At 46.1% G+C, this 17,323-nt stretch overlaps 1 protein-coding gene across 1 annotated transcript in view; it reads right to left on the reverse strand.

Moving 5' to 3' along the window:
* Positions 1-6,829: 6,829 nt before the first annotated feature.
* The window catches only part of LOC124722322, a 29,914-nt gene continuing 19,420 nt past the window's right edge, over positions 6,830-17,323 (reverse strand). Inside the window, exon 2 of the mRNA XM_047247500.1 lies at positions 6,830-7,509. Within this exon, the coding sequence (XP_047103456.1) occupies positions 6,830-7,509 (680 nt within the window). The remainder of the gene's footprint in view (positions 7,510-17,323) is intronic.

Consider the following 17,323-nt stretch of genomic DNA (forward strand, 5'->3'; position numbering starts at 1 on the left):
TTCGTTCCAATCAACGTCGCCACCCGGCTGCCGTTGTGTGCTGCACTATTACTTTAGATAACATAGGAATATTCCCTGTGCTGGTTCAGACAACCTTGTGCTGGCATTCGATACGCAGGTAACCCGCTTTCTCTCAGTGCACACCCTTACATAATAACGAAGGGAGAAATACTGCCGGCCGGAGTGGCCGAGCGTTTCTAGGCGCTACAGTCTGGAACCGCGCGACCGGTACGGTCGCAGGTTCGAATCCTGCCTCGGGCATGGATGTGTGTGATGTCCTTAGGTTAGTTAGGTTTAAGCAGTTCTAAGTTCTAGGGGACTGATGACCTCGGAAATTAAGTCCCATAGTGCTCAGAGCCATTTGAACCATTTTTTGGAGAAATACTGCAACTAGATGGAATATTCATAAAACAGGTTGTGTCAACTATTACACAACTTGTAGTACAGAATTACACCGACTCCCGTACGTCAAGAGAGAACTACGATACAATAGATATAATCAACAAAGCAACTCCACTGTCTAATGTCGAGAAGGAGACAGTGAACTATCTGGACAGTATCAAAACTTGTCTTTTGTCTGTGTGAAGTGTTAAGTGAGTTTGAAAAGTATAACATTTGGTGCTTTAGACTTTTGTGGCTTTGCTTAATAGTAGTCATATAAATGACTCCAAGTCTAGTTTTAATTGGCCGCTCTCGGAAGTCAGCGGAAACTGCGTTGATTACAGTTGATAGGATTCAAACTGTTGTGACGTTGGGGCACCTGTGGCGAAATCTGTGACACCGTTCATGCCGATGCTCCAGTGGCATTGTGCCTTCCAGTGGGCATCATCTGACCAGTTTCTCCTCTCTGAATGGTCAGTGGTGAACCTTGGTGGAATCAGGCGTCTCTGGGTGGAAGACGAATGTGGGAACTGACCACACAGGTGTCCCCTCACAGCTCTGCAACAGTTATGATGTACTGACTAATGTTGGTAATACGTCAGAACCAGCACGAGATGCCTCGTTTATTGGATCAACAGCAGGGGTAGGCATGTTGGTCATTGGGAGCTTCTACGCTAGGTGGATAATGGAGTCTCTGAGATAGTATCAGGCAGGCCGGGAAAGAAGGCCTGTGTTTACTGGGTATGTTTAACAGGAGGTCTGCTAAACACGTGTCCGCTACTTTGTTGAGTAGTAACGTGGTTGCCTCCCATGCCGTGGGCCTGGGTTTGATTTCCAGCCGGGTGGGAGATTTTCCCCGCTCGTAGACTGAGTGTTGAGTTCGACTGAAATAAGACTTGCACTCGGCGGCCTAACTTCCCCGCTTGCCCGCTTGGGGCCTCCCAGCTAACAATGCCATACGATCGTTTCATTTTTTTTCTTTCTTTGTTAAGGATGTGGAGCAGATACTGCCGGCGGTATTGAATGCACTAGGTGCAACCGCTTGCTAACCGTAACTTGTGTATGTCTCAATGACGCTATCTACCTGTGTTATGAGGCCATCGTCTCGTACGTAGGTTGCAGACATGACTCATTATCTGTCATATCACACTCAAAATTCACCACAGTCCTCTATCTTGGAGCCGAGTGGAAAGTCTACACTAGAGGTTCTGACAGTTTTGAGTCTATCACAGGCGTAGATTTCCTAACATGCACTGTCGAGTGAAAAATTGTAGGGCCGCCATTAATAGATTAGGCGTCCGCTTGCAAGGGAAGCGGCCACTCAAGTAGCAGAGTACGTATAGTGCGTACATATTTTTAGGTTAGGTGGATTCCTCCATAGAGCCAGTAATGAGTTACCCGCCTTAATCGGAGAGCAATCAGCTCCGTTACTCTCGGAAGAGAACGTTCGCCCTTGCAGATCACTAAGAGAAAATTTTAATGTGCCACTAGTAAACTGCAGGAACACCTGTGGTAACGTCCCAGAAAAAAATCTTGCTTACCAGAGGCAATATAATGCTCAAATAGCATTAGGAACAAAAAACTGGGTGCAACCGGAAGTGAACAGCAATAAAATCCTAAATTCAGATTTAAATATGTATTCCAAGTATAGGCTAAGCGCTAATGATGATGGCATATTTACTGTAGTAAAAAACTACAGTGATGTTATTACAGTTTCGACGTGTGAAATAATGTGTGTGAAGATACGAATCAAAGGTGGTTCGAAAGTGGCAATCGGATGCTTTGACGTATCATGTGCTTCGGGAGCTACAGTGGCATAATGCTTCATAGAAAACTTGTAGAACATCGTGAGTAACGTTCCTAAACATGCTATTGTAACAGGAAGAGGCTTCAGTTTGCCAGCTATAGAATGGGAGAGTGGTGAAATCAAAATTTGTGCATAGACAGGGATTCATGTGAGATTGTTGTTAATCTCTTGTCTGAAAATTACTTTTGGCAGATATGGGCAACGCCTCACACCTGCTACCCATAAAACGACTTAACTTTTCGTATCAGTTAACATAGAGAAGGGCATCACTGATCATAAGTTAGAGATCATCACTGAATACCGATGATGGAAAGAACGTTAATAAAGGTAGGACAATATTTTTGCTTAGTAGGAGTGGAAGAGTCAAAATTGCAGAGTATCTAAGTAGCTAACATCAAATATTCAATTTTGGGACGAAGATGCAGAGCAAAATGGATAAATTTCAAGAGCGTTGCTCAGTACGTCTTAGAAGGGTATGTGACGAGCAAGGTTTTGAGGTATGGGAAAGATCCACTGTCGTTCAATAGCCATGTTAGAAAGAAAGCTGCTACGAAAGCAAGGCGAGATTCATCACAGACTTAATCAAAGTCAAAGACCAATTGATAAACAAAGGCGGAAGAAAGCTAAAATGGGAGGAGCGTCAGCGAATTTGAAAGTAAAATTTTGCCGTGCCATCTCATTCAAAATCCAAAAAACTTTCGTTTTGCGTAGAGTCAGTAAACTTCCTGGCAGATTAAAACTGTGTGCCCGACCGAGACTCGAACTCGGGAGAAGAAAATCTCCAACCAGGCCGAGAATCGAACCCGGCCCCGCTTGCATGTGGACCGGTGGGGGCTCGGGGGGCAAAGTGGGCAGGGGTCGAAACCTGAGGCCTGGCCACAGTGTCCCCCGCACCACCACCGAGCCTGTGGTGCTTAGGGAAGTGGGAGAAACAGGAATCAACAGTAGTGGAAGGCGTTGTTATTTATTTATTTGCATGTGTTTTTGTAATATTCACTAATAGCATGAAATTATGGGAACACATATGCGAAAGATAAAAGAAATATAAATTCTAGGTAAAGAAAAAGAAAGGAAAAAGGAAAAGCAAAAAGAAATAAAATCCGCGCAATCTGCGACGCGCTCTCCCATCCGCGGAGGTCAGAAGTAGAATAGATCGTAGGCGGTTGAAACTCAGACACCCCCGGGGGAGGAGGGGTGGGTGCCCTCTGTGCCAGGCACCCCCCAACTCAGTGGAGGTCTAACAAGGACCGCTCGAAGATAGTTAGCAAATAATGTTCGGTAACGTGGCGTGTTTTCGAGAGCTGCATGGGCTGTTCGTAAATAGGTCCAGAAGTCGAGGCGGGATTTAGGTCCCTCATTAAAGAGATAAGCGACCGCCCACCCTTTGACCCACGTAATAGCATGACATTTGGCGGCGGGAAAATGTCGGTCCTCCGGGTATAGAAACATTCGAGGCTCGACTGTGTCTGGTGGCACCCAGAGATAGCAGGCAATGATTTGCTGCACGAAGCGCCATACATCTTGCGATGCGGCGCATGTCAGACGGAGTTCATCAGTGTCCAGTTGCTGGCAAAGGAGACAGAGAGGGGATTCTGACAAGCCAATGTTGTGCAGGCGCTGCTTCGTGGCAAATTTCCTGTTGACTATGTGATACCACAGCGCCCGGACGTTCGTAGGGAGGAAGGGCTGGTGGACGGTAGTCCACACTATGGGCCACTGGATGGAGGGGTGTTTGGTCTCCATCACATTCCGGGGAACACAGCGCAGCAACAGGCTGTAAAAATCCTTAGTCCTAGGTGGGCGTGTATCTGGGAGACTGGTATGTATATAACTGTAGTCGACGAAAAAGGTCGAAAGATGGGACAAATGAGGCACGATATGGCCGACAGACACTGGTGGTGAGGTGGAAGCTGGTAGGAGGACCTCAAGCAAGCTGCGTGTTAGAGATGTACCCTGGCCCATCCACTGTTTTCTCATGGTACTCATGTACAAGGCTGCAGATCGCATACGGACATTGACGAGCCCGACGCCACCATACCGTGTGGGCAGGGTAAGAGTCTCATAACGGACTTTAAACATTGAACCAGCCGTGAGGTAATAGCCAAAAGCCGCCTGAAGGTTGCGCCCAATTGCAGTTGGCAGAGGGAGAACTTGCGCGATGTGAACCAATTTTGATGCCACATAAAGATTAATAAACGCAACCCTTTGAAGTGTGTCCTGGCGGCGCAAGAGGTTCTGGCGGACGTCGTTGCGGATGACGTGTAACAGGCGACGGAAATTCGTTGCCGCCGCGCGTGTGACCGTGGGGGTAAAGGTAATGCCCAGGTACCGGAAAGTCCGCACAAGCGGCAGTGGTGCCACCTCACCCTCGTCCAATGTGCATTGCAGAAGATTTGGCGACATTCATGGCACTGCCAGCGGCAGCCCCATAACGGGTAATCAAGTCGAGGACATCCCGAATCTCAGAGCCGGAGCGAATGAGGAGGAGGAGGTCATCAGCATATGCCCGACAGCGAAAAGTGTGTTGGCGTAGGGTGAGGCCAGAAAGTTTGGTCGTCAAGCCCCCAATAAGGGGCTCAAGGGCAATAGCATACAGGAGGGTAGAGAGGGGGCACCCCTGCCGTATCGAACGGCAGATAGGTACCGGCCCTGCTATACGTCCATTGACTTGGACACGTGAACTGGCACTGTCGTAAAGACGCCGGATGACGTCGAGAAACGGAGGGGGGATGCCCATTCGGGCTGCCACCGAAAACAGGAAACGATGACGCACTTTATCGAAGGCGCTGTCGAAGTCTATAGCGACGACCGCTGCCCGGAGCCTGCAGGCCGCCGTTATCGCAATTAAGTCGCGGCATTCCCCTGTGGCAGTCTGTATGTTAATCTGTCCGCCAGGCGTCGTTTGTTCTGGCGAAAGGATATGAGGGAGTGTAGTTCGGAGCCGCATTGCCAGTAAGCGCGCGAAAATCTTGTAATCGGCATTGAGGAGGGTGAGCGGTCTGTAACTCGTGACCATCGAACCACGGGCTGGTTTGTGGACTGGTATAATGATGCCCTCAGTAAAGGCGTGTGGGATTGCTTGGTCAGATGTTATCAGTTCTTGATACATAGTCGTCCACCGTGGGGCCATGAGGTCCCGAAAGGTACGGTAAAACTCAATTGGTAAGCCGTCAATGCCGGGCGATCTGTTGACTGCACCTTTGGCGATTGCGTTGTTGACTTCGTCTAGCGTGACCGCCACTGTCAAAGCATCCGCCTCCGTGTGGGGGAGGGTGCGCGTGACGTAATTCAAAATGGAGTCGTCTACTGCAGTTTCAGCGTCGTCATCACTATAAGTACGACGGTAGTGCTCGACGAATGCGCGGACGATGTCATTCTGAGTGGTCACCTGCGTTCCATGAGGCGTTGTCAAAGTGCTGATGATCTGCCGACGACGCCTTCGGTTGTCGGACACTATATCATGCATGGATGGAATTTCTAAATCCGCGTGATCGTGGCGCCGCGTCCGCATCACGACCCCTTGCAATTTCCGGCGTGCCAGCGCAATTATCTTCGCCTTAGTTCTTTGCCGTTCCAACTGGTTGTCCGGGGTTGGCGGTTGAGCATCCAGATCTCGGAGAATCGCGTAATAGAAGTCAACAGTGGTGCGATGCCAGTCGGCCATGTCCTTCCCGTATCTCATCAGTGTCCTCCGGATCGCCGGCTTGGCGCAGTCCAACCACCATGTCAATGTCGAGCGGTAGCGGGGAAGGCGTCGTTCGCAGGCTGTCCACGTGTCAGTGACTTGTTGGCGACACGCCTGGTCATGCAAGTGTGAGGTATTGAGTTTCCATGGCGCACGGCTGCGCCATACTGATTGCGGCGGAAGGAGGACCGTACAGATGTAAGCGCAATGGTCGGAAAAGGCCAGCGGCCAGCGTTCGGCGCCCCGTATCGCAGATCTAAGAGTTTGTGAGACATATATCCTGTCTAGTCGGCTTGCGGAATGACTTGTAAGAAAGGTATGGCCAGAAAGGTCGCCGTGTTGTACTTCCCAGGTATTGTGAAGCAGGAGGTCTCGCACCACTATACGTAGCTCCTGGCATGTAGTATAGTGGGGAATCTGATCTTTAGGATGCAGAACGCTGTTAAAGTCACCTCCTAGTAGGCAATGGTCATAACGCCCTAAAAACAGGGGAGCGATTTCCTCGGAATAAAACTGGGCTCTTTCATGCCGTCGTTCGGTGCCTGAGGGAGCGTAGACATTAATGATGCGTGTCCCCATGGCAGTGAGTGCCATGCCCCGAGCTGATGGAAGGAAGGCGACATCGGTCACAGAAATCCCGTGGCGGACGTAGACGGCCACCCCGCGGCCCATAGGATCACTCGCGGAGGCGTGGGCGGTATAGCCATTAATATCCGGGAGACTAGCCAAGTGAACTTCCTGCAGAAGGGCGAAATCAATATCCGAAGCCCAGAACATCTCCTGCATAAGGCGGATTTTCACCCTGGAACGGATGTTGTTGGTGTTGATGGTTGCTATCCGGTAGGCCTGGTGTCGGATTGCTGGTGGCTGGTCCACTCCGCCGTCCGCGCAAGGGTGTGGGCGTCGCAGCGGAACGTTATCCCGCTGGGCCGCAGGGGAGTCTGGGGAGAGTATGATTAGTGGTGCGGCCGTGACGGCGCAGGGTCCCGTAACGGCTCCTGCTCCGTGACCTCCTCCTCGTGCCACGCCGTGGAAGCGGAAACTGGTGTATCGTCCATTTTGTCTTCAGAAGATGTTGTAATTGTGCGTGGTGTCGTGTCGCCTGTGAGACGTTCATGATTTAGTTCAGCGTCAGCACAGGGCGCAGGCACACCGATAGATGTCTCCGCGCTCATGACGTCTTCGTCAGCAGTAGCGGGTTCTGAGGCTTCGGGCTGGTCGACGGGTACGTCCTCCTCGACTTGTAACGTTTCCTCTTGGCCGGAAACGGTGCGACGTCTTCGCTTGCGACGTTTCGGGGAGCGTTGTTTCCTTGTGCGACCCTCCGTGTCCGACGACGGAAGGGAGTCAAGTCGTTCTGGCAGAAAGGCCGCTGTAGGAACGATGAGCGAGTCGATCTCCATCGTCTTTCCGAGATCAGGGTCAGCGTCCGGTTGCGTCGGCATCTTCGGAGCGGCGTCAATGGCCGGCCGAGGCGGCGGGTCGTCCGAGGCGCTCTCCGTCGGTGTCTGGTCGGGCTCGTTGGTGGCGTCGTTTGTGGTGACCGGGCGACGTTGCAAAGTGGTAGGAGAAGCCAGAGCAGCGGCATAGGTCACCGGTAGCACTGTAGGTTGCGACGTGGGTGGTTTTTCGGCCGCTGGAAGTTGCGTAATACGCCGTTGTAGGCATTCGGATCTAAGGTGGCCTTCTTTGCCGCACCCGGAACAGGTCCGAGGCTGGCCATCGTATATAATTATGGCACGGCATCCGCCGATCTGTAAGTAGGACGGGACGTGGCTTCGGAGATCTATGGTGACTTGTCGGACCCCGTTTAGGACAGGATACGTCCGAAACTGTGTCCACTTCTCCGCAGTGTGGCCGTGGACTGTGCCGTATGGGCGTAGTGCCGCGACGACTTCCTCAGCTGGAAGTTCGAATGGCAATTCGAAAATGCGTATCGTTCGCATACCTAAGCCTGCGTGGTCGACGGTTACCTCTCCCACATTGCCATCAGCGTGACAGAAGCGGAGCCCCTGTTTGGTCTCACGTAGTATGCGTTCGCACGCCGCGTCGTTAATGATTTTCACATAGACCGTGCTGCTCACGATGGACAAATGTATGCCTATAATATCGGTCGCCGGGATCTTCACTTCCTCTCGCAGAAAACGCTCCACCTCAAGTGCTTTGGGTCGGGCATATTCGTTGCAGAAAGTAAATCGGAATGTTGATTTACGGTAACGGTTCGCCATGGATCGTACAAGGTAAGTCGGCACTTAAGCAACGGCCGTCGGAAAGTAAACAAGGCGAGCTCGCGCGCCGCACGAAGTCAACACGTACGCGTCCGCTCTGTTGCCCTGCCGAAGGCAGACTACCGAAATTTTTACTCGAGGGAGGACTCGAACCAAGGACCTCTCGCGCCGAAACTGAGCTACCGAAGCACAACTCACGCCCGGTACTCACAGCTTTACTTATGCCAGTATCTTGTCTCCTACCTTCCAAACTTTACAGAAGCTCTCCTGCGAACCTTGCAGAACTAGCACTCCTCTCCGCTGCAGAGTGAAAATCTCATTCTGGAAACATCCCCTAGGCTGTGGCTAACCCATGTCTCCGCTATATCCTTTCTTTCAGGAGTGCTAGTTCTGCAAGGTTCGCAGGAGAGCTTCTGTGAAGTTTGGAAGGTAGGAGACGAGATACTGGCAGAAGTAAAGCTGTGAGTACCGGGCGTGAGTCGTGCTTCGGTAGCTCAGATGGTAGAGCACTTGCCCGCGAAAGGCAAAGGTCCCGAGTTCGAGTCTCGGTCGGGCACACAGTTTTAATCTGCCAGGAAGTTTCATCGGCCCGTAATTTACGGGAAGTGCATGACCTGTGCGTAGAATTCTGGTGCCGTATACCATGGGAAACCTAGTGAGGACTTATAGAATCCATGCCATGCAAATGCACCGCTCTACTGCGTTCCAAAGGTCGAGCAAAACCTTATCGAGCATAGGTCATAATGTTTTGACTCATCAGTATATTGCACTTATGTCAGTCTCGTGTAGAATTATGGACCCTGATTTACGTATTATGACATTTACGGAGATGCTCAGCAAATGCTTCCTCCCACATCTTGTGACACGACAACTATGGAAAAAAATCAGGGAAATTGAGTTCGTGCAGATGCTGACCAACAGCAGTTTTTCCCAGGCACTAATAGTGAATGGTCCAAGTAAGAGGAGAAATGAAGGTATCGGCGGAAGAAAGTACTAACCACTAATTTAGTAATGATGAGTCTGGCCACATTATCTGTTGTATTTTCGAATTAACCACTCCTTGGTTATAGGGTAATTACACACGTCTAGAAAGAACTGTCTTACTTATAAATTGATTTGTGTAATTGTATTGATGTTCCTGTCTTTGAATTTAACCAAGCAGATATCACGCAATAAGTTGTGGTTCAGAATTTTCTTCCGTCACCCTCTTCCAATTATTGTCCTATCTGAGGTAACCCCAATCATTCACAGTCAGGTGGCATACGAACTCTCGATGTAGATGTACAGATGCTCAAAGCGAACAATGATGAAGCGACTTTTTAAAAGTGGAGTCAGCAGGGAAAAAATGTCACCTGGAAGATAATCGTAGCAGAACAAAATATGGTTACTGAAACAGAAAAAGAAAATGTGCTGGAAAACTGTTTTGCAAAAAAACTGATAGAGATACTCTACTAAGTAATGTATGAAGGCGTGACACAAAAATTAATAGAAATGATGTACCATCTGGTCTAAAGTATCCCGACATCTAATAGTGGATATTGGAGAAGGAGGAAATTAGTGTTTAAATTCCCTTCGACAACAAGGTCATCAGAGATGGAGCACAAGCTCGGATTAGGAAAGGATGGAGAAGGGAAGCGGCAGTTCCTTTTCGAAGAAACCATCCCGGGATTTGCCTTAAACAACTTAGGGAAATCACGGAAAACCTTAATCTGGATGACCGTACACGGGCTTGAACAGTCGTCCTCCTGAATGCGAGTCTATAGTGCTAATCACTGCGCTACCCCGCTCGGTATTAGTGGTTATTAATAGGGATTGTATCCACTCTTCGTCCCTATCACGGCTTTATCTCCGATGGGGACACTTTCAGTGAGGTGTCTGAATGTCTCTAGAGGAATGACAGCCCATCCTTCCTGAATAGCCGAAAACAGAGAAGGTCGATGTTCTAACTAAGCCAAAAGGTGTTTGGGACTATGGGTAGACAAGTCGGTTTCAGGGATATTATTGTCCACATACCACTGCCCTATGGATACTACTTTATGACAGGATCCATCGTTATACAGATACAACCAGTAATAGTCTCCAAATCGTTCCTCTACTTACGCAGTACATAGTGCAGTGAAATGTGTTCATATTGTTCCACATTTAATGTTTTATTAGACGCAATAAGAAGGCCACACCCTGACCAAGAAAAACACACGTATAGCGTAACACCACTTCCTCGGTACTTCACTGTGGACACTGCACATGATGCATTTAACGTTTTCTTAGGCACAGTAAAAGGATCACACCCCAAACACGAAAAACACACCGATACCGTAACACCACCTCCTCATTACTCAACTGTTGGCTCCACACATATTGACAAGTAACGTTCTCCAGCCATTCCCTATACCAAAACTCTTCCACCGTATGGCCACAGGGTGGAGCGTGATTTATCACTCCATATCACTGTTTTTCAGTGATAAAGTGCCCAGAGGCGCCCCCTTAACACCAACTGAAGCGTCGGTTAGCATTGACTATAGAAATGTGTGGTTTATGAGTAACTGCTCGAGCATTGTACCCCATTATTTTTAACTTCCTAAGCACAATCACTGTCCTAGCTGGTTTGGTGGTAGGGTAATGGAATTGACAAGTGGTTCCTTCCGCTGATTTCATGCAATTTTTTAACAATCACACTCCGCAAAGCTCAACGGTCTCTGTCCGCCAGTACATGAGATCTACCTGGCCTTAGTTTAGCTATGGTTGTTCTTTCGTGTTTTCACTTCACAGTCACATCAGCAACAGTCGATGTGGGCAGCTTTAGAAGGACAGAAACATCCATGATGGATTTATTACTCAGGTGACACCAAATGCCTACTCTACGTTTGAAGTCTCTGGGGTCTCCCTACCGATCCATTCTACTGTTATTAGGGCTAATTAAGCTCAACAAAAAATGTTTATCATAAGGTTATAACACGACACTGGTCGCTTTAGAGCGCTTTACATTGTGTAGAACCGATGCCAGGCGGTTATGTAACCGTCCACCGCTGGCATAATTCGTGCCAGGGAAGTGGTGTGTATTTTGCAGTAGGTGGTATGGAATCGACGCTGTAAGATGGGTCGACGTGGAGATCTGAGAGAATGGCAGAAAGGAGCTACGATATTTGCACGCTCTCTGACCTCACCGTGAATGAAGTTGCCCTATTTGACGGGGTTCCAACGAGGACTGCTCTACGTGTTACAAGGTATGGCATAACACTCGCAGTAATGCAACACTGCTTAAGAACAGTGGTTGTAAAACATTCTAACCCTGAGACGAGTGTCACTCACTATCAATGAGAATCGATTTCATATCTGACAGGAATTACTGCTTTCAGTGACTGCAAGTCCATCTCAGCTAGTTTTCGAACGAGCTCTGTGGAGCAAACTACATGGAATGGATATTTGATGCCGGATAACCCTCCCTCCAAAAAAGGCTATTGTTCACAGCCGCACATAGAGCCGCAATCTTCAGTTTGCCGCAAAGCACTAAAACTGTACATTAGCTGACCGGAGGCGTGTAATGTGGTCCAACGAGTCGCGATTTAGCCTCTTTTCAAACGATACAAGGCGTCGAGTGCATGGGAGATCCAAGGGGCGTTTTATCCGCAGTGCGTGGAGGGTTTATTCAGGACGGGGTATTTCTGTGATGAACTAGGGGTGTTTTTCTTCACATGACTTCGTCATACTCATTCAGATTACCGTGGACGTGAACTAGGATGTTTATTTTAATTTTCTCGTTGCCCAAGTGTTGCTCTTTCTTCTATATCTTCAAGAAGAGTACGCTGTTGGCATGACCGTCTCCCAAGATAAAAACATCCAATTCACAGGCTGCACCAGTATGTTCCACTTTGATGAATACTTAGGTATCTAGTTACACAGCATCTGGTCCGCTAAATCATATGATCATTACGACACTGAAAATGTGTGGGACAATTTGGAATAATGGGCGATACGTAGCAACTAACATTACCGCAGTTTTCTAGCCTTACGAGATCTAATCAACGAATGTCTTCAGCCAGATGTGGCGTACCTGAAGAAACTTGTGGACACATTGCTTCGCTGGATTGGGGCCGTTGTTCGTGCTTGAAGCATGTTACACGGTATTAGGGTTACTTCCCATGGAAATGACTGTTTTTTCCGTAGTGCCTGCACGAAGTATGCTGTGATATACAGGATACAACGGGTATAAGTGCAGGTATTTTTATATGTAGTACCTTAATATGTACACACATAAGAGTGTTGGTTGCTTTTCTTTGTGTATAACAGTTTTCCCACAAACCTGTCACACAGTTTAGTAGCTGATATTTTCTGCACTATCAAGTGGACTACGCCTGTCAGTGTAGACTAACCGTTTTGTGTCCACATGTTCACATTTCAACGCCTGACCTGCTGCCCATGGGAAAATAAGCATTAATGGCTTGCTCCTGCCACATGCACTTGGAAGTACGAACCAAAGTGCATACTACACCAAATAGCTATAATTATTAGTCTGCAAATGAAGTAAATATTGATTTAACGTTGTTCAGTATACTGCTCTCAGTCACCAATAAAAGTATTTGCAGTTCTTTCTATTATACCTTGTGTAACTTACCAGTCGAAGCATAAATCTTCTTTTTCTTCTTCATTCGTCGTTGAAGTGTTACTAATATGTCTGCTACGTCTTGTTGCTCAGTGCCTCTGTTGTCTGTGCTTAGTTTCTATTTTATCTCTCCATATCTCTCTTGGTCTGCTTATTGACGTTTTCCCTATAGGTCGATAATTCTTTGTCATCTTATGCATCCGATTTTCATTTATTCTAATCTCTTCATATGTTTCTGTAATCCTTGATTTGTTCATTTATGCTATTTTTTTGTCTGTTTGTTGTATTCCTTAGCATATAAGATAACCTACAGCCAGCGGCTCTTCTTAAAAGCCTCATTTCCGCCGTTTATAGTCTTCGTTCATTTGCAGCTGTTTCTCTCCAAGTATCACTGCCATAACATATAGTTTTGTAGAACTTTATTACTGGTATTTTCTCGCCATTTTATTCGTTAATACAAAAGAATCTTTGAATTTCTTTAGGTACGTTTTTTTTGTTTTGTGAATGAGATGGTATTTGTTACGAAACTAATCCACTCTTTCTATTTTCTTGTTATTTGTTTCAATTCTGTTTGGGGCCAGGTCTTGGCCTGTAAAACCCCTGACTTTGATTTTTTAGATACCGATTGTTAAGTTATAGCTATTGACCGCTATACAGTATTTAATTTATGAATGACTTTTTGAAGGTTGTCCTCGCTGTCAGTTATAAGATGTTGGTCATCAGCAAAGAGTGTTGTTGTTAGACTATTTCGTTGGTTAAAGTTAAGTACGTAAAACTATTTTGTCTTAGTGTTGTCTCGAGATATCATAAACATATATATTAAAAAGCATCGGAGACAAACCGTATCGTTGTTATTAGTCTAAATTTGTTGTTACTATAACATTCTCTTTTCTGTCAAAGGAAATTGTGGAGTCTTGGTACATTTCTTGGATTACTCTTAATAAGTGGTATGGTATGTGTTCCCTGGTCTAATATTTCTCATACCCACAGTGTTAAAGGCTTTTGCGAAGTCAATAAACAGCACATGTATCACTGTATTGACTTCTACATGCTTTTGAAGTACATGTGTTGTAAGTAGGCTGTTTAGGTTTTTATGTTGGTAACGCCACTTAGCGCTCTGTATCAAAATCGCTGACTGCAATGTGTGCAGTCTGTGGCTGGTTGGACTCATTGTTGGATTATTCGCTAGTGTAGTGTTGGGCAGTTGGATGTGAACAGCCCGTAGCGTTGGCAGTTGGAGGTGAGCCGCCAGCAGTGGTGGATGTGGGGAGAGAGATGCCAGTTTTGAGAGGTTACTATGAGCGGACGATCTGGACGTGTATCCTCCAGAAAAAGGAAATTTGTTTAATTTGATGTCACAAAAATCGCTATTAAGGTAAATACATTGTTCTCTATCAAAATCTTTCATTTTGCTAACTATGCCTCCTATCAGTAGTTAGTGCCTTCAGTAGTTAGAAACTTTTATTTAGCTGGCAGTATTGGCGCTCGCTGTATTCCAGTAGTTCGCGTCACGAAGATTTTTTTGAGGTAACTGATTCATGAAAGGTATAAGTTATTGTTAGTCAGGGCCATTCTTTTGTAGGGATTATTGAAAGTCAGATTACGTTGCGCTAAAATATTGTTTGCCAGTTTAGTGATGATCAGAATAAGTAAAGAGAAAACTGACTGAGTACGTTGAGTTTTGCTCAGCTGTTTGAAAATCAAATAACGTAAGAGTTTTTCCAGCAATGTCATTCTTTACATTCAAAGGAGAAGTTTCAGTGCGATGACAAATGTCTTGTCTGAACAGAACGTACCCTTCCTTAACCTTTGCTCTTCCAACAAGATATTTACAAACCTCATTAAATGAAACAGCAGCTGAAGATCTTACTGGAAGAGTGATGTACACGTTTCCACAAGTCGAGTATTCAAAAGATTCTGAAAGCAATAGCGATAAATTCAGATGTGTGAGAGGAATAGAATACATTTTTAAAGTTTCTGTTGCACAAAGACTTTACTAACTTGTTATTTATACGTGACGAGTCCCGCTTCGGCTATTATGCCATTCTCAAGTGATCCTGCCAACATTAATGATGGTAACATTTTTTGTGTAGCGGTATATGTTGGATGGCCATCATCTATGTTGGTTACTATTTGGCACAGGTTTTAGATGAGCACCATACGTAAATTGCTGACGAATTTCAACACCACAACAACTGAGGAACAATCTCAACAAAACACTCCAGGAGGTTATATTTTAACATCTAAAACGTAAGACAAATAATTGCCGTTCTCGGTAGCCGCGTGGTCTGAGGCGTCTTGTCACGATTCGCGCGGCTCTCCCGTCCGAGTGCATTGGTGTGTGTGTTGTCCTTAGCGTAAGTTAATTAAAGTTAAGCAGTGTGTGAGCTTATGGACCGATGACCTCAGCAGTTTGGTCCCATAAGATCTTACTACAAATTTCCAAATTTTTTACAAATAGTTACCGACATATACGTAATCCGTCAATATAAACAGCTATAGCTTTATACAAAAAGTTTTACCATCATTAATATCTCTTGAAAATGATATTCCAGCCAAAATGGGACTCGTCGTGTACAAATAACGAGTTAATAACATCATTGAGCACGTGAATTTTGATGCAGCTGACAGAAGAAGTTCCCTTTCCCTTCCTCTCTCACCCTTCCTCCTTCAATTTACATAATATGTATCACAGTTTCGGATTCCACATGGTGTCGTGATGTCTGTTCTTTTGGACCTGTCCGGAAGAACAGACACCACGCATTTATATAATATCGAAGTTATGACTGAACTGGCAGAGCAGAAATTTTCAGACTGTATCACAATAGCGGCCTGGACTCATTACGTGGACGGTCATTCAGCAGCACTTACCTTCGTCGTTTGGTGTAACTAACAATGTTATAGCTGGCTTTCATAAACCACGAGCGAGATTTTCATATTCTCTCACTCACTACATGCAAACTATTGTTGTTGTTGTTGTTGTGGTCTTCAGTCCCGAGACTGCTTTGATGCAGCTCTCCGTGCTACTCTATCCTGTGCAAGCCTCTCCATCTCCCAGTACTTACTGCAACCTACATCCTTCTGAATCTGCTTATTGTATTCATCTCTTGGTCTCCCTCTACGATTTTTACCCTCCACGCTGCCCTCCAATGCTAAATTTGTCATCCCTTGATGCCTCAGAACATGCCCTACCAACCGGTCGCTTCTTCTTGTCAAGTTGTGCCACAAACTCCTCTTATCCCCTAATCTATTCAATAGTTACGTGATCTACCCATCTAATCTTCATCATTCTTCTGTAGCACCACATTTCGAAAGCTTCTATTCTCTTCTTGTCCAAACTATTTATCGTGCATGTTTCACTTCCATACATGGCTACAAATTTCTCTTCTTCAGAAATGCTTTCCTTGCTGTTGCCAGTCTACATTTTATATCCTCTCTACTTCGACCATCATCAGTTATTTTGCTCCCCAAATAGCAAAACTCCTTTACTACTGTAAGTGTCTAATTTCCTAATTTAATTCCGGCAGCATCACCTGACTTAATTCGACTACATTCCATGATCCTCGTTTTGCTTTTGTTGATGTTCATCTTATATCCTCCTTTCAAGACACTGCCCATTCCGTTCAACTGCTCTTCCAAGTCCTTTGCTGTCTCTGACAGAAGTACAATGTCATCGGCGAACCTCAAAGTTTTTATTTCTTCTCCATGGATTTTAATACCTTCTCCGAATTTTTCTTTCGTTTCCTTTACTGCTTGCTCAATATACAGAGTGAATAACATCGGGGAGAGGCTACAACCATGTCTCACTCCCTTCCCAACCACTGCTTCCTTTTCATGCCCCTCGACTCTTATAACTGCCATCTGGTTTCTGTACAAATTGTAAATAGCCTTTTGCTCCCTGTATTTTACCCCTGCCACCTTCAGAATTTGAAAGAGAGTATTCCAACCTACATTGTCAAAAGCTTTCTCTAAGTCTACAAATGCTAGAAACGTAGGTTTGCCTTTCCTTAATCTTTCTTCTAAGATAAAGCGAAAGGTCAGTATTGCCTCACGTGTTCCAACATTTCTATGGAATCCAAACTGATCTTCCCCGAGGTCGGATTCTACCAGTTTTTCCATTCGTCTGTAAAGAATTCGCGTTAGTATTTTGCAGCTGTGACTTATTAAACTGGTAGTTGGGTAATTTTCACATCTGTCAACACCTGCTTTCTTTGGGATTGGAATTATTATATTCTTCTTGAAGTCTGAGGGTATTTCACCTGTCTTATACATCTTGCTCACCAGATGGTAGAGTTTTGTCATCACTGGCTCTCCCAAGGCCGTCAGTAGTTCTAATGGAATGTTGTCTACTCCCAGAGCCTCTTTCGACTCAGGTCTTTCAGTGCTCTGTCAAACTCTTCACGCAGTATCGTATCTCCCATTTCATCTTCATCTACAGCCTCTTCCATTTCCATAATATTGTCCTCAAGTACATCGCCCTTGTATAGACCCTCTATATACTCCTTCCACCTTTCTGCTTTCCCTTCTTTGCTTAGAACTGGGTTTCCATCTGAGCTCTTGATATTCATACAAGTGGTTCTCTTTTCTCCAAAGGTCTCTTTCCTGTAGGCAGTATCTATATT

This window comes from Schistocerca piceifrons, chromosome X, assembly GCF_021461385.2.
Source record: "Schistocerca piceifrons isolate TAMUIC-IGC-003096 chromosome X, iqSchPice1.1, whole genome shotgun sequence".
NCBI lineage: Eukaryota > Metazoa > Arthropoda > Insecta > Orthoptera > Acrididae > Schistocerca > Schistocerca piceifrons.